The 23,519-nt window shown below is 41.5% G+C and overlaps 1 protein-coding gene across 1 annotated transcript; it reads left to right on the plus strand.

The window, feature by feature from the left end:
* The first annotated feature begins 236 nt into the window (after positions 1-236).
* On the plus strand, positions 237-20,446 carry TRERF1 (transcriptional regulating factor 1). Its single transcript, XM_009083956.1, has 13 exons — positions 237-1,622; positions 2,277-2,323; positions 3,097-3,244; positions 7,821-8,190; positions 8,835-8,895; positions 9,681-9,820; positions 10,541-10,644; positions 11,853-11,928; positions 16,716-16,804; positions 17,631-17,744; positions 18,436-18,624; positions 19,137-19,345; positions 19,913-20,446. Exons 1-13 carry the CDS (start codon positions 237-239, stop codon positions 20,232-20,234), a joined length of 3,255 nt encoding a protein of 1,084 aa, XP_009082204.1. The 3' UTR covers positions 20,235-20,446.
* The last annotated feature ends 3,073 nt before the right edge of the window (positions 20,447-23,519 follow it).

Below are 23,519 nucleotides of genomic sequence, written 5' to 3' on the forward strand. Positions count from 1 at the left end.
TAGGATTTGTGCTGTGGTCCATTTATTGAAGATGTGAAGCAACATCAAGTCTGAGCTTGGAATTACTGACAGACTGGAGGAAATCTTAGTCCTTGTGATGCACATGGACATGTTGAATTATAAGTAATTCTAGCTTCTTCTCCCCTCCCCTCCCTTCCCCTCACTCAGCTATCTCAGGGTTCATAAAGATTTCAATGGTTTGTGTGCCTGTAAGTTTGGAACAGAAGTGACCAAAAATGGGGGACCAGCAATTATATAAAACTAACCATACTGCCAACAACAACGAGAACTTGTACTACCAACAACACCAAATGAACTCCCTTTCATCTCTAAATCATAGCTATGGGACATCTGTTATGGATGCTTCCCAGGCATCCCCCCTCTCCCCACAGTTTCCCCAAGATTCGAGGGACAGTATAGCTTTGCCTGTAGGTTCAAAAAGTCTTGGTTCAATGGATACATCTAGACAAACCAGTTGGACACATTCTGGCTCAGGAAACCATGTCCCAGTGAGGAACAATTTGAATAATCAAAGCGCGATGTGGAGCCCCCTCGGGCAGGGGGAATCCCATGACGGATACCAATATCCTTACTCTCAACCCAGTGAAAATCGATCGCAAAAAATGACCAGTGGGGTCCTGCATAAATTGGACTCCTTTACACAAGTATTTGCCAACCAAAATTTGAGAATTCAAGTCAACAACATGGCTCAGGTTTTACACACCGAGTCTTCGATGGTGGATAACTCTGGTGACAGTGCGCTCCGGCAGCTGCTGTCCCAGAAACCAGTGGTTGAGCAACAGCCTGTAACTTCCACTGTACAAAGATATCAACCAGTGCCACAGCAAACACATCAGAATTTTGCAAGCACACAGCAAAAGCAACAAATGCAAGTCATGCAGCACCAACAGTTGTACTACGACTACCAGCAGCATTTATCACAAATGCAGATGCATTCTGCGTTTCCGCAGGGACAGACACACATTCCACAAATGCAGTCGCAGCAGCTCTTACCGCAACAGATGCAGCACTTGCAGCAGCCTCAGTACTACGCTCAGCCCCAGCAGGGACATCAGCGGCTCTCGATACAGGAGATGCAGCAGCAGCAGCCGCCGCCAGCTCGGCAGCCGCGACAGTGTCCAATGCCAATCGCTCAGTATTACCAAACCCAACCTGTCATGCAGCAGTTACAGCAGCAGCAGCAACAGATGCAATTGCCACTTCCTCCGTATCACAGGGAACCCGATCCAAAGACTATGCATGAACCACACCAGTACTCTCAGGATCCAAGTCATCCTGTGCAGCTTATCCAGTTGGGAGCGGTGCCTCAGTATTGCTTCCAAGATCCCCATGAACAGTACAGGCACTTGTACCCCCAGAGTTTACTGCAGGAGCAGCAGCAGCAGCAAGATCAGCAGAAGCAATACCCAAATGAGAGCAGAGTGCCATCTCTGAACTCCCACGTTGGCCTCACTCCACCAGAGACCGTGGAGGATCCTGCACGGCAGGAGATGAACTCTGTAGGTAATGCTGTCCCTCATCGAACTCTTTTGCCACCCTCGGGGGTTCATCTGAACAACAAAGGCTCTCAGCAAGGCTCTCCCAGCGCCACGTGGCCTCAGGTAGGTAATATTTTAGATCCATGCTCAGCCAAACTTGTTTGCAGAAAAGGAGCAAGTTGTGGACAAGTTAAATGGTTTTGGAGGAGTCAGGAGGTTAGGATGTGAGTGGTGGGTATCTCTGGGATATTTTGGGGAACTGCATTAACAGACTTCTGCCTACATCTCTGGGTTGGCTTCGGGCCAGGCTGGCAGCAGCACAGAAAAGCTGCTGTGGGGCTGCTGATTTCCTTGTGAGAGGCTTTGGGAAGTTCTGCCTCAGTTTCTTGGGGGGAGGGACCCAGTTACAACAAAGTGTTCGTGCTAATTTTTCGGCACCTGTGGGCTTAGGAGGGACCAGTTACAACAAAGTGTTTGTGCTAATTTTTCGGCACCTGTGGGCTTGATGGTTTAGAAGCAATTAATCAACTCCCTGTTTCCAAAAGGAGTGCTTCTAGTTCAGAGCAGAGGCTTTAAACAATAGGTGAGTAGAAGAAAACTTGCACTAGCCATACTCACAGGGGCACTGCTTTGATGTGCGGCTCTCAACTCAGATTCTTTTAATATTAGTAAAATCATATGCAAAATGCAAACATAATGCTGTGAGGACCTGCATTTATGCATTATAACTTCCTGAAAAATGATTTTCTCTTTTCCTTTCTCCTCTTTTGATTGCAGGTGCAACTGTCAGATGGCAGACTGCTGCCGCTGTCCCCAGAACAAAGGTGCTTCTAAAAGATTTTTTTTGTCTTTTAAATTTAAATGTGAGAAATACAAAGGAGTGCTGCAGTTTAGAAGGAAGATAATGCAGTCTGGGTACATAATAGTTGTTGCTCTTCTAGAAACATCTATATTTTTCTGTTTTGTGATTCTCAGTTTGTACCATTTCCAGCATCCCCCCTCAGCCGTAAAACCAAATAAATGCTTTGTCTTTCATTAAAAAGAAAAACAAACAACAGGGTGGGCGGGGAAGGGAACCAAAGAAAAACCAAAAGCAGGGGAGCATTTTGCTCTGTGTTGCATTTATAAGACAAGGGACGGTGTGTGGTTTGGATTTGTATTTTTGGCAGCAGAAACCTTCTGTTTTTTCTTAAGGTCTCACCTCTGAAGGGCTGAGGTGTCCTTCAACATGGTTGTCTACTATAAGCTAGCGGCATTGTGTTCACATACTTGTTAACTGCTGTCATGAGTGGGGAAATGTAGGTCCGTCATGATAGATCTCATGGGTTCTCAGACTTTTCTGTATTGAGGGCCACATTTTGATGAGCATGTCCTACTCAAAACTTTCTCTCCCCCCATCTTGGGAGCAGCTGATCTAGGTTATTTATCATGTATTCTACAGCAGTCCCCATGTGCTTGCTTGTGACTTCATAACCACCTAGCTGTAAAATTTTATTGACTTCCTTGACTAAAAAAGCTTCCTCTGCAACAAAGGAAACATGCCAAACTAATGGTTTTTCTTCTGTTCCATGCTTTATAAAAATTAAAACAAAAATAGTGGCCAGAACAGAGAACTTCCTGAGAGAGCTGATGCGAAGAACAAGCTAATGTGTTCAATATGCTTGAAGGAGTTTAAGAGTTTGCCTGCTCTAAATGGTCACATGAGGTCACACGGAGGAGTAAGAGCATCTCCCAACTTCAAACAGGTAGCAGTTCATTTTACTTTGGTATTTGGTTCTCTCCTTTTCATGTCGATGTTCGCTTGCTTTGCCATGCTTTGCTTTGCTGTCAAAACTTGTTCTTCTGAGCACTGTTTTGTTATGTCATACCCTGTGTAAGTAGAAATGCGCATAATTCTGCTAGTTTGTAGGCCAGAAGTCTTGTTTTAAAGTCAGAGGCAGTGGTGGAGGACAGGACAGTGTTTGTCCTTCTCTGTATCTCTGCACGTTACAGAAACACCCTCCAAAGTCATGTCAGGAGTGTCTGAATTTTTTTCCCTAATGTTTGTTTATTATATTAGAAATACCAGGAACATCAAGTCTTCCTTATTTTCATTTGGACTACTTGGATGACTAAGGGATGTTTATTGGAAGCCTTCCCAGGCTTTAATTGAAGGAGCAGAATTGTTGAATCTTTGACAGCTTTCTTCCAAAGTGTTTTAGTTCTATAGGTATCAACAAATACCAAACCAAAAATGTGTTCGAGTTGTTCTGCATAAAAATAACTGGCCCTGTCAGTCTTTCCCTGTCCTGATATTTAAAAAAAAATCCATCCTAATGAGGAATACCATAGGAAGACAAAGAGCTACCAGAATTACACAGCTTTTGTGTCTGTGTTTTTTGGTGGGCAATGGAGAATTCTGTGTTTGTAGTCACAAAAAAAAAAAGGATGTGTTTATCTCCCCCCCTGCAAGTTATCTTGTAAAGATGCTTCAGGTGATTATTTGTCACCAAGGCTGAATCCTGTGTAGAAGCCAGAAGCAAACTGCCAGCTTCATTCAAGCCAAATAAAGAGTCCCAAGAAAGAACACTGTTGTGTGTTTTGTATCCCTGGCCACTTCATTTCAGCCACGGTGCATACATTGTGTAGTGTACGATCCAGAAGCAGCACTCCCTCACTCGGGCTGAAAGCCTTTAATTGTCTGTACAGGATGAAGGAGAGAAACCACCACAGCAGCTGCTGCCTAAAGAGGTGGATAGCCTCGCGCCCATCGTCATGCCAGTGTCTGTCCCTGTAAAGCTTCTGTCACCTGAGCCCAGCACGCAGCCCTCTGCCAGCACTGCCACAGTCAAAGACAAGCCTGCCAGCTCTGTGTCAGATGATGAGATGCCTGTTCTCGTGAAGATGACTTACTCTCCACCATGCAGTCCAAAAGTGGCCAACCCCTGCTCATCCTCTGTGAGTGCTGTGTTTCTTGCCACTAACTGTCCTGTGCTTGTTAAATCCCTTTGCTTATAGTGCTGCTACTTCCTGAAACATCTGTACCTTAGAATATTTTCTGGAATCTTTATGTTTCCTCATAAACCAAAAAAAAAGGGCTGTATCGTCACAGCATTTCTTCCTCAGTCATTTGGAAATATTAATTTTCCCTTTGCTGAGGAATCAAGATCTCAGTTGAAAATAAACCATTTGAAATTGGAATGTGATATTCTTTTATCCCACTAGAACAAAGGGATTTACTGTCTTTTTTACTGGTTTTGTTTTTTCCTTTTCAGGCTGCTACATTTGTATGTTATTGCTTAAATTCAGCAGTTTTATTTCTTCCTGTTTTCTATAGTCAGATATATGTACTCCTCATTTCAGCCGAAGATAGTATGTGCTCTGGTCCAATATGAAGCTTGCTGATTCGGAGTTTTGCAGTGAGGACATTTTCCCCCTGCTCTCTGCATGCATCAACTTAAGGGTTAATCGCTGGGAGTTCTGATACAGGAAACATAGCAATGCGTAGTGCTTTCGTTTGGCTTATAAAACTGAAATTGTCACGCAGCACAAGGAATTATGAGCACTTGAAGGAGATATTAGAATGCTCTTTATTGTTTTCCTGGAAGAGTCCTGGAGCAAGCAGCGTTTATTTCATATTCCAGTGTAGGAATAGATTTTGCTCATTCCTTCAAATCTGTTTTGGCAGACTACACCATGATAAGGGATTACTGAGGAGTACAAGCACTGTCTGGTATTTTCTGTACAATGCAGAGAAATAGTCTTGTGATACTTTTTCTTTTCCTTCCGCATGTGAGGCTGATGGCCAAATGAGGGGACAGCATACACTCTCATGGGTGACTCCTTATAATATTCATGTATTTATCACCCCCATCCTGACCTTTCAGTCAGATGAACACAGTAATTTTAAATATACGTAAAATCTTTTCCCTCTTCCTTTCAGACAGAGGTTTCACATATAAACTTCCACTTTACTGTGGAAGCCAGCATTTCACAATACTTAGTAACTCAGCAGTACAATTTTTCTATTTCTATTTCTAGTTCCTCTAAAGAATAGGGACAGTATTTTCTGAATCCTTGAGCTCTGAGTGGGAGATCTTCTCTAGAGACATCAGAGTAGGTGGCTTGGGCTTGTGTATTTCTGCAACGTATGTAAAGTGACTGTGATTAAATCTGCCAGTGTTTGGCTAAATGCGCATTCATTCCCTCAAAATTATGCTTGCAGTCTTTGTTATTGCCCAAGCAAACTAAACTCATGCAGTTCCCTCTCTGGACCCTATCTTTTATATAAGCAGTAGCATTGGAAACATTGAAAGATCAAAAGATCTACAGTTCCCTCTTCTTCTGTAAAGAGACTGTGCCATTGGAGACTTTTTTTTTTTAAATACCAAAGAACTGAAGCTGTGTTGCATTTATTTATACCATGCTTTGAGCTGTCCAGAAAAGCTCCCACAAAGCTCATGGAATCAGTAAAATCAAACAGCAGGAAGGAACTAAATATTCAGCAAGGCTACGGGATGGTAAGCTGAAGCTAACAGTTCAAGTGAGGTCTATCAGGGTCTACCCAGAGTGTGTCTATGAAGCTGTGGCAGCAAGGCCCACAAGGGTGCATTCTGTCTTGGATAATGGGAATCAGTTCCTCAAGCTTCAGAAGAATATCGAGGTGATTCTGCACTGAGAGCCCATGGACACCATTATCTTCTTTACTATTCAATGTGTTTTTGAAAGTATGGTTGGCATAACCCCAGTGAGGCTAAGCTGTACTGTAAGTGAAGCAGTGTAGGAGATGGAGGTGTATAGGACTTCTAAGATGTCTTGATTAGTTGGTTTGCTTTACACCAGCTCTTTCACACTTAGAGAGCAGTGAGCCCTTAATCAAAGAATAGGATCTACCCTTCTGTGTCTCTTTTTTAGGTTTTGAGTTGTTTGTTCTTTTTCCTTGAGTTTAGGGTTTTTCCCCTTTCTCCATTTTTGAACACTAAATGTTCACCATCTTGATGGACTATGTCTGCGGTTACAGATAATGTTCACTGTCCTGAATGTCCATTATCAAAAAAGTTCTCTGTAAAGCTGCGTATTTTTTCCCTGCAAAAGGAAAACTCTTCCAAAACTTAATTCTATTTTACAGAGAAAAAGTGTCAACAGCTGTTGGAGAGGATACAGCCATGATCTAACAAAGAGGACAGGACCTCTGTAATCAAAAACATTTCCTCAAGCTGGAACTTACTAACTTTAGGGATAAAGGGTGACAGCGCTAATGCTCGTTTAACATGATTTTTATTGAGTGAATGAGATTGTCAAGAACCACACATGGTGTATTGATGTATGTTGTCTAAACATACGTTGTAGTAATTTGCTTCATGTAGTCGTAGAATTTACCAGATGACGCAGACATTCTGGAGTAACCCTGTCAAAAATTTTCTTCCACTTTCCAAGTTTATCCTAAAACTATCAGATCTATAGTCTGAACACCTGAAAGCAGTATACATTTAATACTGTGTTCATCTAGCAGCTTCTGTGTGTTCTTAAAGCACAACCTGAGAAACTGTTTCTTCCCACCTCACCCCCCAGAAATCCATGTTTCCACAATTCCTGTGCCTTCTGCTTCTGTGGACTCTAGGGATTTGTTGTTAAATGATTTTTAACATTCAAATTGTAGAAGTCTGGGCACATTACAGTGTGTGAATTTCCCAAATGATCGTCTACTACCCTTTTTTCCTCCAGGGGAAGAGGAGAGAGTTAAATTCAAGTTTTGTTGCAGCTGGACTGTAATCAAGCTGATGGGAATGTAGTGATAAGAGGCAAAGAATTTGAATTTATTACATATTTTTCCTTTCCTGCTGCTGAGTACTGCAGTAATTTTACTGAGCTCATGTGTCCTTCCTGGTCAAACTAAATAAATGCATTTGAAAATCTCTGATATAAAGTTTCTAATAAACTGTGACTGGGTAATGAAGTATCTCCCAACAGCCTGTGTGCATGTTCAGTGCAAATAGAAGTGCCCAGGGCGTCTGGATGGAGTTAGAAAAAGGTGTAGGAGACTCATGGTCTGGGAGAGCTGTTCCTGCATTTTCAAAAGCTGGCAGCAACCTCTCCATGCCTGTACCTGTGGTTCACCCTACCTTGACCCAGAGGGCTTGCTGATGGAGGTGAAGGGTAATTTGTCCTGGTTTTTCTCACACCCCTGAGGTTTCTGCATAGCACCAGATACTGTACTGACCAGGCTTGTTATGGTGGTACCTGAATAACTGCCAGGTGGCCATTGCCCAAAGCTGTGGGGTATTGTGTGCAAACCACATTTAAGCATGCCTAAATACTAAGGCTCTACGTGTTTTCATTTAGGAGACTAGCAAAAAACCTCATCCGAGTGCTGTAAAATTGGAAGAGAGCTTCAAACCGTTGCAGGACAAGAAGAAGTATCGGCACAGACCTGAACCTCTCTTCATACCTCCTCCTTCCTTCAACCTCAGCATGTCCCACTCCGGTGCCACTCTGTACCAGAGTCAGCTTCGCTCTCCCCGTGTCTTGGGAGATCATCTGCTAGACCGGACACATGAGCTTCCCCCCTACACTCCACCACCAATGCTTAGCCCAGTTCGGCAAGGGTCTGGTCTCTTCAGCAGTGTTATCACTTCATCTCATAGCACCTCACATACTCAGCTGCCGCTTACTCCTCTGACACCAACTCCACGGGTGCTCCTGTGTCGCTCTAGTAAGTATTACGTTTACAGAGTAGCAGTACAAAGGAAATACCACTGTCCTCCCATCTGGTGTTCTCACATTGACGATTTTCATGCGTGCTCACATGCATGGCTGGCTCTGATACCTGACAGAAAAAGTCCATCTTTGATTTTCATACGTGCTCACATGCATGGCTCGTTCTGATACCTGACAGAAAAAGTCCATCTTTATTGGCAGTTTTGTCTTGGATTTTGCAGAGGGGGTGTTAAGGCATAGAGGGAGTAGAGGAGCCTAATAAGTGAGTAAGGCTATGATCTTTCCATGTAGTCAACCTCAAGAAAGGACCACTATGCCTCTTATTGCATCTGGGCATTCTGAAGCAGAGGGAAAAGACCTGGTCTGAGACATGGGGTTCATTTAGGTATTTGTTGTTCTGTGTTTCACAAGAAAAGGTGTCTAATCGTCCATGGTCAGGGCAGTAGGAACTTCTGCAAGTTCAGATATTTCTGTTACCTATAACAATTTAGACTGTTTCTGTCTAAATATCGATAAAAGGGTCATTTTTGCATCATAGACTGGAGTAATGTTAATTTTAATAGGGAGGTTACAGTGCAGCCTGGGAGGTGGTGCATCAACAGCAATAAAGTGATACTCAAACTCCAATCTCTGTTTCAGATAGTATTGACGGAAGTGTCATTCCTGTGACACCTGGGCCTGGAGAACAGACTGTTGAACCGTAAGAAACCCAGTATTTTTTTGTCACTGCTTTTATAGGCTAGCTCCAACCTAGAGCATGTGGCCTGGAGTGTTTTAAACTGGGCAGATAGTATTCAACTGCCTGAAACCCTGTTGGGCTGGACACATTTAAGGTTGCTCTGGATGGTGGACTGGACACATTTTTAAGGTTGCTCTGGATGGTGGCTGAGGACATTGGGAAAAAAGTGGCTGTGGGAGGTTTAGATGTCACACTCAAAATTGCTAGGAGAGGTTTGGTGGAAGTCACTGAAGGTGAAGCAACAGTTAGTGGTGGCTGGGAAAAGGACTGTGAGGAAAACATGCTGATCCAGTACTCTTGCTTTTATTTATATAAACACCTCTTTGGAGATGTGTTACCTGGTAGGTTCCCCAGGCCAGACTGCAAACAGGAGTTTGCAGTAATGGCTCTTTCTGCTCTCTGCTGAAGAGTACCATTCTCTGTGGAACAGAAAGTTGCTGTTTCTGACATCTAGCCTCTGCTAGTCGTGCATATAATCTAGCTTGTGTTGTCCCTAAGGTATGATGTCTCAGTATGGTTTAAATTGCATATTGAAAATTTTGTTTTCCCCCAAGAGATGAGTTCTCTCTAGTATTCAAAATACTTATCCTACTGGGAGTAAAGCATTGCGTAAAGCAATCTGACACAATTTCCTGCCACTTCAGTGTAATACAAGTTTTGGTGGAAACAAAGTGAACCGTAGTGTGACTTGTATTTTTTCTGCATGTTGTGCAGTTGAATACTTACTTATTTATTCATCTTTATAGACGAATCAATATTGGGTCCAGGTTCCAGGCGGATATTCCTGAGTTGCAGGACAGATTGCTAATGGAGAAAGATGTGCACAAGGCTACTTTGGTGTGGAAACCGTGGCCTGAACTGGAGAACAAAATCTTCCAACAAAGAGGTACAGTGACTTGCCATTTTAGAAGTTCCTACATCAGCCTGTGCCTGTTGAAGAAATTCACATTAATTTCTCATGTATGTACTGTACAAAGCATTCAAGAGAATATTAATTGCTGAGAATGCAGAGCAGGAGGCCAGAACTGCATGTTACAAGTTCAGAGTAACAGCATTATATAGTGGCATTTAAAGTGATGTCTGGCTGAACTGCTTTCTGGCAACCACAGGGGAAAGATCATTGCTGGGAAGTTGTGTACTGAACTGCCTGGTAAGGGCAGAGGTCACAGATGAGAGCCAGCTGATAGCTCCTGGGCCTGTCCTGTGACCACAGTAGAGAGGAAATATGACAGGCTTGGTGGATTCTGCTAGTCCTGAGCAGAGGTTTTTCCTGCTTCCAGCATGGTTCATTCTGTTTTTCAACCCTGTCTGGAGCCTTCTTGGCACAGCAATATCACTGGCATGTGCAAGTCACGGCCTTACACACAGATCTCTGGCTCTGTAGTAGCCTGGCCCATCCCAAGGATGTGTTCTGCAAATCCCATCACATCCTTTCCTCAGTGAGTGATCCTAAAACAAGGAGATGAGATGCTGGGGAGAGAGAGTATAAAAGAATCTGCTTCCCTGAACTACATGGTCCTTGAGTGACATTACGGAATCCTTGGCTCTAGATGTTTGACTGACAGGCTACTGTATTAGCAGTAAAATGTTGACTTGTTTCTGACAGTGGAAGACCTTTTAAATATGAGCTGTTCCAGTGTGTTACCTGGTGGAGGAACTAACTCAGAATACGCTTTGCACTCTCTCTTTGAAGCCAAAGGAGATATTATGGTAAGATAAGGAGCTGAAAGAGGAGATATGATCCTCTTCTGTAGATAAATTAGCATGCTTTATTAAATGGATTTAGATATGGTTATATAAAAAAGATTTCTGATTGATTTGCAATGATGCTTTAAACATCCTGTAACATTTTTGGGGAATGACTTTTCCCTTTATTCTCTAATAAATTTAAATTTCAAAGCAGTGCCTCTCTGAAGGCTTACTGTATATTTCATATAGATAAGATTACTTAGTTTATAGCCTTGGGGCTTTGAATGTCTCCCAGTGCTTGCTCCAGCCCTGATATTTCACAGGCTTTATATTTGGTCACAGAGAGCTTAGTCCTTGTCTAGCTCTTATAAAAAGAGCTTTTTTTTTTCTGTAGCAGCAATCACATCTACTTATTTGTTCAGAACTGTGAGGTAATTGCACACAGTTCTTATATAAATAATGCATTTCAAATATTTGCATTAGTTTAGTGATGGGAATGTTATTAACTAGGGCAAAACATCCATTTTGTCCAGTGTTAGGGAAATACAAGGCCCTTGCACCAGTTCCTGGAAAGCCAGTTTAAAACAAAATGCAGCAGAACACAGGGCTGGAATGAGCCTCACAGGATTGTTTAATACAGTGGGTATAGCTTGTGTCCCAGTTTCCTTAGGCTCTGTTAGCTGTATCTGAGAGGTCTGAGACAAGTGACTGAACTTACTGTCAGGATGTGGAATTTGCTTTACAAGGAATCTGCACTGTCAGGGGAGAAATTTTTAGGGAGCCACAAATCATCTGTTTCCCTGATCTGAAGGAGGATTAGCTATACTTGCTGTCATTCCTGACAGATGTTGACCTAAACAGATATTCTAAAAGACTTCACGCTATAAATATTAATGCTATCAAACCAAGCATTAAATATTAGTATTAATTAACACTCTCACGTCAAACACTATAAACATATTTGTATGTGGCAAGCAGAAAGGAGGGAAGAGCTGGAAGTCGCTAAATAATAGCCACATTTGTGCTAATTAAGGCAGGACAGGTGTGCATTAGGTGCTCTTCTGTGAGGTACAGTGTTAATGGGCCTTGGAGTAATTTGATGTGATTTTGTACGACAGAAAAGGGAGAAAATTAATTCATATCCTTGTACCAAATAGTCTTCTAAATGCAGTTTTATGCAGCAGCTGATTACATTTGCTAATTCTGTTTTGCCCTGCTTTTTCCTTTAGGTTGCTCTTGAAAAGCTGCTGTTGAGAAAGCCAGTGAGATTGAAGTGTCATCCTTTGGCAAATTACCACTACGCTGGTAGGTTTCCTTGCAGGCTCTCTATCTGCTGGTATAGAGTCCCAGCCTGGCATCCCAGGCTGGAGCATGGGATCACACTGCACTCTCTGCTGTCTGCTGCAGGGATGGCAGCATCTGATAGAGAGGTGATGTGGACAGGGCCGAGTGGTGTCCCAGAGCCTCCTGTTATAAGTTTAGCAGTTTTTTACATGACTGACATTGTACAGGAACTTTGCATCCATGTTGCTGTGTAGGATTATATGGATTTAAAACTGCCTCAAGTAATTCTTTTTCTCTTTTATACTGACATTTAATAATTTGATCTCCTTTTAAAACTGCTGTTATTCATAGTTTATAATTGACTATCAGTAAGATGTTGATTTTTCTGGTGCATAAATATCTGCCATCGTGCTTGCCTTCTCTGAGGTGCTGGTGCACAGTAAATGGATATAATAATCTCGAGCATCCTTGCAAAGAGGCAGTGCTGTAACTCTCACTAGTGGCTTAGTACTGCATACAGCGCCTCTCTTTGTGTGAATCTAGCTGAAAAAGTGTGGGATGGTGACTTCTTTAACAAACTTGGCAAGAACTGCATTGCGGTGATGAAGCAGAAGTGCCCTGTAAAATACATAATGTAGCATGAAGCCACTGGACTTAAGTTACATCACCTGAGCATAGGTGGCAAATGTCTCTTCTCTGCAGCCATCCATGTTACTGCTTAACACTTTGTAGTGGCTAACAACTGCTTAGATACACAGATTAGGGTTTTACATAAGACATTTAAGACTTCATCTCCTGTTTAGGCTCAATAGGAAACAAGCTAAGAGTCTTCTGGTGGTCAGTTAATCACAGTGTCCAACGTCACATATTCATTTCCATTCACAGTCATTGTGCAACATAAGTATAGAGGCAAGCTACTTCCTGGCTGTAGGAACACACTGGAAAGATTCCCAAGTAACAAGGATTCTTTATAAAGCAACTCCTTAACCCCTTGGCCTGAGAACAAGAACAGAAACATGTTTGATGGCAGCTGATAACAATAGTGAATAAATGTGAACATCAGGTTTTGAGTTTTGTCTGAGGGAGAAGATGCCTAGTGCTTTTGATAACATCTGTGTTGCAGTCCAGAGGGTGGACATGGAGGGGGATGGAGAAGGAGGATATCAGCCAGGAACTTCGACCAGGGTCTCTTCTCTGAAGAGATGACAACAAATCACACATGAGATAGTTCAGGGCATGTGAGCAGGAAGATGAGGAGATATTTCAGCAGTTTCATCCGCAGTGAACAATCTAATTAGCAGCTAAGAAATTTGTGCCTGTGTGGCAGAGGAGGAACAGTCTTTACTGAAGCAACTTCACAGTAGTTTCAGAAGGTGTTTTATTGGGTTGCAGGGAGGAGCCAGGAAAGACTGTTTCATTTAATCTTTCACATGAGATGATGCTAATCCTTGTTAACTAGCTCTGAGACATGTGGACACCAGTGCATCTCTATTTCTTAAGCAGGAAAGTTTAATTTTGTTTATCACAGCATGAAACAAAATCTCACCTGCATTTAAGTACCATAAAATGACAAGACAAAGCATTACTTTCTAATGCTCTTGCATGCAACATGTGATTGCAGCTTACATTGACAGCATCATTCTAACACCATGCAGCAGGTTTATTTCTGGTTGATAATCAGCCACTCGAGGCATATGAGAATTTCTCACTGTCTAGTGCAGCAGTAGCTTGAATCTAACTTCAAGTGGCATTTGTTTGGGCTAACTCTGGATTTTCTGCTCCATACTCAGAAATCACAGGTCTCAGACCTGCCACATTTGAAAGTGGAGTACATTGAAGGAGAGCATGACACCAACTCATGAGAATTAACTGATACAACAAACAGTAAATATCCAAACTCATCCTTAGCATTGCCCTTGAATGAGGGTACAAGTGAACAGCTCACCTTTGAAACCTGTTGGCTTGTGAGGGAAGCAAGCTGTAAAACTTGAGGATTTTCTCTTGTGTGCCAAGAGACCTGGGCATGCTGACCCAGGGCTGCTTGGAAGAACACCCTAATCTCTCTCTCTGAACACTTTGCCATCTGTCAGGGTGGTGTTTAAGGGAAGAGAGAGGGAAAACATATCTAATACAAGAGGGACACTTCTGCAAACACGTGAGTTGTTTTCATTGGGGCAGTGGAATTTCTCAGGTCTGAAGTTCTGCAGTGAGAACTGCCAGAGAGATGATCTCTGAAATAAGGTGCTTCAAGCAGTGTGGAAGCTTCTTGTACACGCGGTGATAGAGTGTGGATCATGCTGTATGTAGTGAATTTGAGCCACCTCTTAGGAGGCTCCCTAGGTGTAGGTGTAGCCCCCTTGAAACCCACAAGTTGGGCCCAAAGTACACAAAGATACTTATTGTCAGTTAATCAGTGCGAAAACGATATGGCAGGTAAAACTAAATGTAGAAAAAGTAAAAATCAGCTTTAAAATTTTATCTGTATTCCAAAGCCCAAAATTCTTTTTTGCTGCATTGCAGATCTCTCTCTATACACGTTCTCTATATCTCCCTCAAGCTAACAAGAGCAAAAGTGGTTTCCCAGCAACCAGAGTTAAAAACAGCTTTTCTTCTGTTTCTTTTCCTACACAGGATTTATTCTATTAATTAGGTTGCTTCCAATTAACCCACATAATCTTATAAGGGTCTCTGCTAATACCACAGCTATTGGGGAAAGTCTGTAAGGCCCGAATCCTCCCTAGGTGTACAATAAAATTAGTTCTTGGAAGTGATTCTATGTTATTATTTTTATTGTGTTGGAATATTTTAGAAGGGTGGGGTAGAGGCAGGAGAGCAGCATGACTAGAGAAAATTAAAATCTCTCCTTTGGTGTTGTCATGCTTTTTCAAGTTATGTTTTGGCATAGTGGAGCAGCCCCCTGGACTGAGTCAGTGCATGCCCTGCCCAAATGGAGAGTAAATGCTAATGACTGTCAAGTTGTGTAAGAAGGGAATGACGCTGGTTCAGGGTGGAAAAGATGGAAAGGCAGTATGTCAGCAGAAAGATCTCTGGGTGATAACAGAATAAGTAAAACTCATGGCTTGAAGCCAGTGCCTTTCTCCGATGCTTAAGAGAGCTTTAAGTGTAAATCTCTGTGGAAATAACTAATGTATGCTTATGTCCCGTGCTGGAAAAGCCTACAGAAAACAGGTTGCAAAAAAGTTAATTTTGTAGTTTTCAGCCTATCAAGGAGTGGTGAGATACCTGCTCTGAGCTTGTAAGCCTGGGAGCTGATGCTGAAAAGCAAAACATTTGCAGTGAATAAAATCTGTATTTGTTTTTTTAATAGGCATAAGTAACCTGTAGAGTTCAATACCATGTGTGGTGCCAATTCCAGATTAATTGAAATCAGTGCAGAGGCAAGCATTTCTATGGAGAATGGCAACATTGACAGGAATATTAGGGATTTCTTTTCATAAAAATTTAAGATGTTTCAGAAACTCTGATAATCTTCTCATAGTGTAAGTCATTTCAAAGGCATCTACTTTATGGCTTCTTGCATATCCTCCCTTTAATGTATGTAATGCTGCCCACTCTTAACAAACAGAACACTGCTTTGATGCAGTAGAGCAGTTCTGTGTTCCTTCTGTTTGACTAATACTGAGGAAGCATAAATTCATTTCAATTTAAATGTTGGTTTCACATTTTCATGGGCAGTTAGGCCAGTGGAACAAATGCAGAATAACAATATTTAGAAGTTTTATATACAGCTTCCATTAAATGATGAGAAAACACTTGGTGCATATTGCACATTGCTACAATCTGTATCTACATGGAAGCTCTGTCATGGAGGATTTAAGTGTTTTACCTCAAGCCCTGCAAGTGAAGAGCTGCAAAAGGATCTTCTAAGAGTTATTGTCTGTAGAGCAAAATGATGGATGAACTTCTGTGTAGTCAAATGTAAAGTGGCATATATGAGAATAAAAATACAAGCTTTACATATGGAATTATGAGCTCTGTCGTGATAATTCTCAATTAGAATGAGAGTTTGGGATTATAATGCTGGTTCTAAGAAGGCATCAGCTCTGTATTTTACAGCAGCTAAAAACAAAAGTCAAGTGTTAAGAGGATAGAGAACATGATGATGCCACCTTGCAAGTCTGTGGATTGCTTATATGTGCACTTCTGTGTGCTTTTCTGGTCCTGTCATCTCTATAGGAATGTCTTATTACTGGAAAAGAGTCTAAGAGGAGGGCAACAGTAATGACCAAAGGTGTGGGAGTGACAGAAGGGACATGGAATCCTAAATAGCATGGAGATGCTGATTGAAATTGGGTTCACTTTCTCCTCCAGCTGAAGAATGAAGGGTCATTCAGTGAAGCTAGTGGGAGCCAGGAGATGAAGAAAAGGCAGTGGCTCTTCATGCAGAGAGTTTACTGCTCTGTGAAACTCCTCAGCAGAGGGTACAAGAAGCTTAATCTGTTGAAAGGAAGAGTGGGTCAGCGCTTGCAAGGGTAGTTACTAAATTGCAACAGACTCAGGAAATCCCCTGCACTGGAAGTTGTCAGAGGTTAGGAAGAATTAGGGAGAAGCATAGTATTTGCTTGCCCTGATTTTACTGTTTCCTAGGCAACTGCCTGTGACCACTGCTGGAGACTGAGTACTGGTTAGATGGACTCGAGGTCTGAGTCAGTACAGCCCTACTTGCATTTAGGTAGCAGCAGTCACTAGCTTGTGCTTGAGGCTTCCTGGGTTTCGGTTTCAGATACTACATCAACATGAAGGTGGTGAGTTTTTGTCATTTATAGTGAATTCACTCTTTTTTAAAGGCTCTGACAAATGGACGCATCAAGAAAGGAGACTGTTCAAAGAGGCATTGTCCACCTACAGCAAAGATTTCATATTTGTACAGAAAATGGTAAGGTTATTTCTGTTTTATCAATTGTTGTTTTTTTTTTTTTCTTTTGTTGCATTCTGTTCCTCTTCATTTTTCCTCCAGTGCCAGACCAGCTTATTGCAGGCACAATAACATGAATAGGAGTCATATATTCATTGGGTATATTCATCTATGCATTAGGTACCAGTAGAAACCAGCTATAAATAAATAAAAAAAAGCTGTTCCTCTTGTTATTACATGCAAATGTTTTCATACCTGGAATCCAAATCATAGCATTCTACGTGTGGGACAAGTATGGTTGTCCATTTTCACCCTGGTGTTCTCTGGCAGTTTGTTACAAGGTACCTGAGTCCCTAGCATTGGGCCTGGTGTCAGAAAGAGTTGAAATCTGTTAAGAAAGAAAAAATGTGTTTGGGCTTAATTTTCATGTTCTGCCACGAAGCAGAAAAGACAAGGTGTATACATTTCAGGGCACAATACCCTACTTGTTAGCTCAAATGTTGAAAAACATGGCTTTATACAAATCAAGTCATAATTCCTAGATTTCTCAGTGGTATTGTACACCTGAGCTGCAGAAGTATATTCTGAGTCATTTTCTGGCTAGAGTCTAGAGAATTCCCAGAGAAATCTACTGAAGCTGAAAAAGTCAACACAAATTTGACTGAAAAAAAAAACTTAAAAAAACCTATCCTACAAAAGCATTTCTGCTGTAGCCAAACTGTTTTGTTGGGTTTTTCTCCATTTGAATGTCAGAGTAATAAAGCCTGCCTCTTGGAACATACTAAAATTGTGTTGAATGAAAGCAAAAAGTTGAGACTGGACTATTTCTCTAATTACTTAACTACAGGTTAAATCTAAGACAGTTGCACAATGTGTGGAATACTACTATACCTGGAAGAAAATCTTGCGTTTGGGACGGAAACACAGAACACGTTTAGAGAAAAAAAGAGATGAATGCCTGGTAAGTGTAAAAGAATATGAGAAAGTTTAACGCTTGATGATTTTTGTTTTTCCTGTTTTGAGGAGGAGGTTGAACTAGATGATATCTTCCAACCAAAATTATTCCATAGCTCTAAATTATGTTCTGTATGAACGTTCTGTGACCTCAGCTACTCTAAGATTTGTGTTCCCAGACTGTAATGGGATAAAAGTGTTTTGTCTATTGTGTTATCTAACTCTAGTCCAGCAATTTGCTACTGATGAAGCAGGTAAACCTCTGTAAATTATGGCTATGTCCATGTATGCTCCTAAAGGCTGCTCTAACATTCTAGCACAAATACTACTTTAGATGTGTTGGTTTGTGGGTTGTTGTTTTTTAAAGCAGTTTGACTGAGAGTACAGGGTACATTGCCTTTCTAATGGCTGAGGGAGAGGACTGCACCTTGGCATCTGTAGATCTTTGAAGCCGCAGCTCCGTAATACATATGGAGGGTGTTTTCACCACTTCAGTGGAGTTTCATGTGCTACAGCGTGTCCATTGAGGAGTGGTAGTTCCCGCAAGACCAGAAATTTGTTCAGGATGGGAAGAAATGCTGAGAATGGGAAGCAGAGTTGACTAAACAGCATGCTGTTCCAGAACTGAATATGCCCTACTACCCAGTGCTGTCTTCGACTATATTTCTAGCATTTCTTAAATGCACTGTCTATTTTAGACAAGTGGAGAAGAGGAAGTGTTAGAGGAAGATGAGGAGATTGAAGAAGACAGAAAGGAAGAAAGGGAAATGCAGAAGTCTCCTGACCCACCAGCTATCCCTCTTGTTGGACCTATAGATCTCCCTGCCCTTCAGGGTCTTCCGCTTTCTTCGTCCTCCTTCATCTGTGAAATGCCAAACTGTGGCGCTGTATGTGTGTTTGGTATATTTAAGGGGGCAAGGAGGTGGGGTGGGTGTATACCAGTGAATTGTGATTTTTGAAATCATGGATTTAGACTATTCCTGGCAAGTGATACCTCCTCAATATCTTCGGACAGATATTTTTACCTGCTTTTAATTCCCACCTCTCAAAATACAAGCAGTTTGATCTGTACATAAAATTGAATCCTGAGATGGCGTGTCAACTAGGAATACTAAATGGTAACAGCTCTGATTCCCGTTTTGTAATTTGTAATAATAGGCTAGAACACTGCTTTGTTTTATTATGACTAAGTTTCTCTAACTCTAGTGGGATATTGCTGAGAGCAAGCACCGTTTGGCCGAGTAGATTGTGCATATTAGACTTGTACAGTTGTTCTGCTGTAATAAGCATTGAGCATCCTACTTTCTGTAGTTCCTGTTCCAGTGCACTATTTCTTGGGGTTTATTTTTTTGTTATTGTCTTTTTTTTTTTCCTTCCCTCCACCCTCCCTCCCCATCAGGTGTTCAGTTCCCGACAAGCGCTAAACGGCCATGCTCGCGTTCACGGAGGTACGAATCAGGTGCCGAAAACACGATGCACCATTCCAGGCACCAAGCAGAAATCTGGTACACAGAGTGGATACTGCTCCATCAAGAGTTCACCTGCCCACAGCACAACGAGTGGTGAGACTGACCCAACAACAATTTTTCCTTGCAAGGAGTGTGGCAGGTAAGTGAATATATATCTGACTGTCTGCAGTATTGCATTGCGTTTGCCTGTTTATATTCCAGATGAAAAGTGTTGTGATAAACCCTTTATTTTGCTCTGATCATCTCAAAAGAAGTTTCCCCCTAGATGACATGCCCTCTTACAAAAACTGTCAGAGATGGGTTTGCTTGACATTTTGGATGTGATGCACCTGCAGTGTTTACTCTTTATTTTCTTGAATCCATTTACTTGCTATAATTTCTACATCTGACAGTCCAGCTTCCTGCTTTATCACAGGCTTGGATATGACAGCAGGCAACTTTCCTTGTGTTTCTTGAGTTTGCCCATCCTAACATGGTATTTCTTCGCTTTTTCCCTGTTGTGCAAGATTGTTGTGAAACTAATACAGGGAGATTGAGGATGTGCATAGATACTGAAGCAACTGTGGGAGCTACAAACTACCACTGGCTGAGTCAGAGTAGGCCAGTTTTGATACCATCAGAATGTATAAATCTGGTAGCTTGTCCCAGAAATTTGCACCATGGCATTGCATTTTTATCTGATTTTTTTCTTTCCTTTAAAATTTAGGGTCTTTTTCAAAATCAAAAGTCGCAATGCTCACATGAAGACTCACAGACAACAAGAAGAACAGCAAAGGCAGAAGGCTCAGAAAGCTGCTGTGGCAGCAGAAATGGCAGCCACTATTGCAAGAACTACTGGGACAGCTGGGCATAATTTGATCCCCATGGATCACATGAGTTTGGTTAAACATGTTGAAAATGTTGGTGGCATTGATGACGATGTTGTTCAGGAGCTGGGTGATGTCATGGAAGAGAATGAAGTCATGGATGCTGACCTCTTATTGGATGATGAAGATGCAGATCTACTGCAGGATGATGCTGAGTTGTAAATAAATTTGTTTGATAAAGACAGCTACTGAGCACACCCTGATCGGATCAATCAGGAAACATGGACTGCTCGTTTATTCCCCACTGATTGTAAACTACCTGTTGGAAAATGATAATTCTTTTATCCAGGTCTAGGAAAATGAAATTGCTTTTTTTCCCTTTTTTTAATTAATTTGTGTTTTGGGGGAAGGAATAAATAATTGGTACAAATATTCTTATAAGGTGTTTTTATCTGAGCTCTTTTTGCTGATAACTTCCAAGGCCACTAATTACAGAAGTTTGTGGTTCTGCTATCAGTTCCCTCCAGATGGTCCCAGTAGAATCTTTAGCCTTTAACTCTTCCAAGTTTCGTTTTACCCCAATTACAAGAATAATCTTCACACACTTCTTATGGAACATTTTTTTTGCCTATACTGGATCATTTCCAGCATCTTCTAGAGACTAAATGTCATCTCTCTTAAAGAGATGATTACATTCTTTGTCTTTGTGCTGTCATTTTAAGGGAGATGGAGGAAAAAAAATCTGATTTAACTGTGAAATAGTTATAGTGACTGTATCATCTGTAGTATCACAGTACATTTTCAGTTCTGTCTTGCCTTAATTCATACATGTTAGGCAGTTTGTAAAAGCATTGGTTACACAGTACATTTTAGACCTTCCATTTTAGCAAGGTTTTGATCTCTTGATTTTAAAATGACCTAATTTAAGGACTGAAGAAAGAAAATGATTGTACTGTGGTTCACATAATCTGATGGGAACACTGAATCAGGAACACTGCCTTGGTAATCAGATTGCACTGGAAATACTGTGCTGTGACAATAAATCACACTGTGGAATAGCCATCTCGGTGATTTTAGGGGAGTGTGTGCTTTGAGCAATGCAGGAGTTTGCTCACTCACCATGCAAACACAGGGAGAGCATTCTAGCCTGTGGACAGAGACTGATGGAGTGTGTACCTTCAGCATGTTAGTCATTGCTTCTAGGTATAATGTTATCCTTGTGCCATTTTCAGTCCTCCTTATTACATCAAATTCAAGTGTTGTTTCTTTAGTGAAACATACTGCGAAGGTGAGTTGATGTTACTGTTTAATTACCGTTTCTCCTCCCTTAGGTTCAGATCCACATGCTGGCGCCATTTATATAAATTTAAATTCAGTTCTCTGAGTAAACAGGATATCAGAAGAATTGTACCTTGCAGAATTAAAGAATTAAGGAAGGATTGGAGTTAGCTCGAGTAGGCCTTTAATTACAGAATATGAATGCTGATTGTAGAACTTTCACAGGTAGCAGCACTGATTTTCTCGTGATTTTTTGCACAGCAGAGAGGAGTATTGCTAACTTTATAAAGTATTTTGTAAGACTGATTCAGATCTTCCAGATTTCAGGGTGGTTTGGGGTTTTTTTTAATGGGTTGGGGTTTGGTTTATTGGGTTTTTTTTCTGCCACATTCCTAAGCAGAATCTGAAAGATGGTGGGGTTTATTTTCTACTGTCCTTCTTCCTTATTTAACTATGCAAACTGAGGGTAAATCACGGGATTTTATCAGATTACTGGACCACACCAATTCAAAACCAGTGGGACCCATTGACAGAGATGAGTGCCTTCTCTGTCAAAGCCAAATATGTGAAGCCAAATGACCTCAAGTTTCTACTTAAGGTCAAATGTTCTGATACTAAAGAACAACCTTTCAGGAGAATGGAAATCACTTTTCAGTTTCTGGTTAGTGAAGTTCCTGTGTACATGGTTGGTTTTAGTGTTTTGGGGGTTGTTCCAGAGGGGTTTTGTTCAGCTAGTTTTGACCAGTGGGTGGAATTTCACTCGCTCTGCTACATAAGGGATGATGTTCTCAGTTATTGCACCCTTGAGTTTCAGGAGATCAGGCAGCAGCCACCTTTCTTTTCTCAAACTGCCAGCCAGCACACTCCCCAGCAGTTCCTGTCCGTGCTGGGATGCATCATTTTCACAGGGGCCATATGCAGCCCAGGGTCAGCAGACTGGGTGCTCAGCTGCGCCATCAGCTACATCCACTGAGAAGAAATTTCACAGATTGTGCAAATCTTTGTGGTTTGCAAAGTGGAGACTTTTGTTAGCAGGAAAATGTATTGCCTTCTAAGAGCCTGTGTTAGAAACAGGCCAGCAGAGTCTATTCTTCCTCTCCCTAACTTGCATCATTTCAGACTTTTAAAAATCTTTCTGAGAAAGGCTAATGCACTGGAAAATGGGCATAGTTCAGGTTCCCTTGTTAGTGGTGGGGAAAAACCTGAGTGTTTAAGCAAAATTGTAATTGAAGTCTGTCAGAATTCTGCTTGAAGAATGCAGTACATTAAGTTAAGTAGAAACTTAACGGGCTTGTTTCTGAAGAGCAGCTCTGTGTTAAACAATCTACAGTGGAACTTTTCTAGTAACAATTGGGACAGGATGTGTGCTAAACTTAGTATCTATAAATACATATATATATATACACATGGTTCTGTAACATTAATCGGGTGCTGTTTTATTGTGCAGCCAAGAAGATAATAGAACAATGATAACCAAAGAAGTTATTCATAAAGGAAACAAAAAGAAATGCACATTTCCTAAGCAGTACATGGTTTGGGCCTCAGACACTGTCTTCATCATTACTGAGTGTTGCATTGGCTGATGTTGAACAGATGCTGTTCTGCCTATTTGTATATAAGTTGGACATAGTTTTATTTCGGAAAACGTGTTTTCTTGACGCTGGTTGATGATGGAAAAACTGTTCGCTATCGGACCTAGTCCTCTTTGATAAAAACCTGTACATACAGAAAACATATTTTGTGGAGAGAGAGAGTAAAGAACAAAAACTTATTTTCAATATTTAACTGTTATTTTATTAGAAGACGGTTGTGTAAATATTTTAGGCGCTTCAGTGTAAAAAAAAAAAAAAAAGCGGGACTGTAATTTCAGGTGGCAGAGGAAGTACCAAAATAATAATAATGATAACAATAATAAAATATACATTTGATATAGCTTGTGATCGATGCTGGTTTCAGGGCTCCCACTGTTAGCGTTTTGACTACTTGATTTCAGGTTATTATTTCTGCTTGCGCATATTAGGGTGGCTTGGTACCACTACTACTATCTAGGTGTGAATTAATCCGTGTTTATTTCCCTAACCCCTTTTAAATATTTGGAACTTGTGTTAACCTGGGTCTGAGGGGACGGGGACGGGATGAGGGCGGGGAGAGGCGCTGGAAGCCTCACCCGCCATCCCTCCCTCCCTCCTGAGGACGGTGAGGGGGATGAGGGCGGGGAGAGGAGCTGGA

Source organism: Acanthisitta chloris, unplaced genomic scaffold, assembly GCF_000695815.1.
Source record: "Acanthisitta chloris isolate BGI_N310 unplaced genomic scaffold, ASM69581v1 scaffold12931, whole genome shotgun sequence".
NCBI classification, from domain to species: Eukaryota; Metazoa; Chordata; class Aves; order Passeriformes; family Acanthisittidae; genus Acanthisitta; species Acanthisitta chloris.

Coding starts and splice junctions, on each gene's coding strand:
- TRERF1 (XM_009083956.1), top strand. CDS start 237: ATGGGGGACCAGCAATTATATAAAACTAACCATACTGCCAACAACAAC. Junction 8,896..9,680: donor GGAGAACAGACTGTTGAACC/GTAAGAAACCCA, acceptor TCATCTTTATAG/ACGAATCAATATTGGGTCCA. Junction 10,645..11,852: donor AAGCCAAAGGAGATATTATG/GTAAGATAAGGA, acceptor TTTTTCCTTTAG/GTTGCTCTTGAAAAGCTGCT.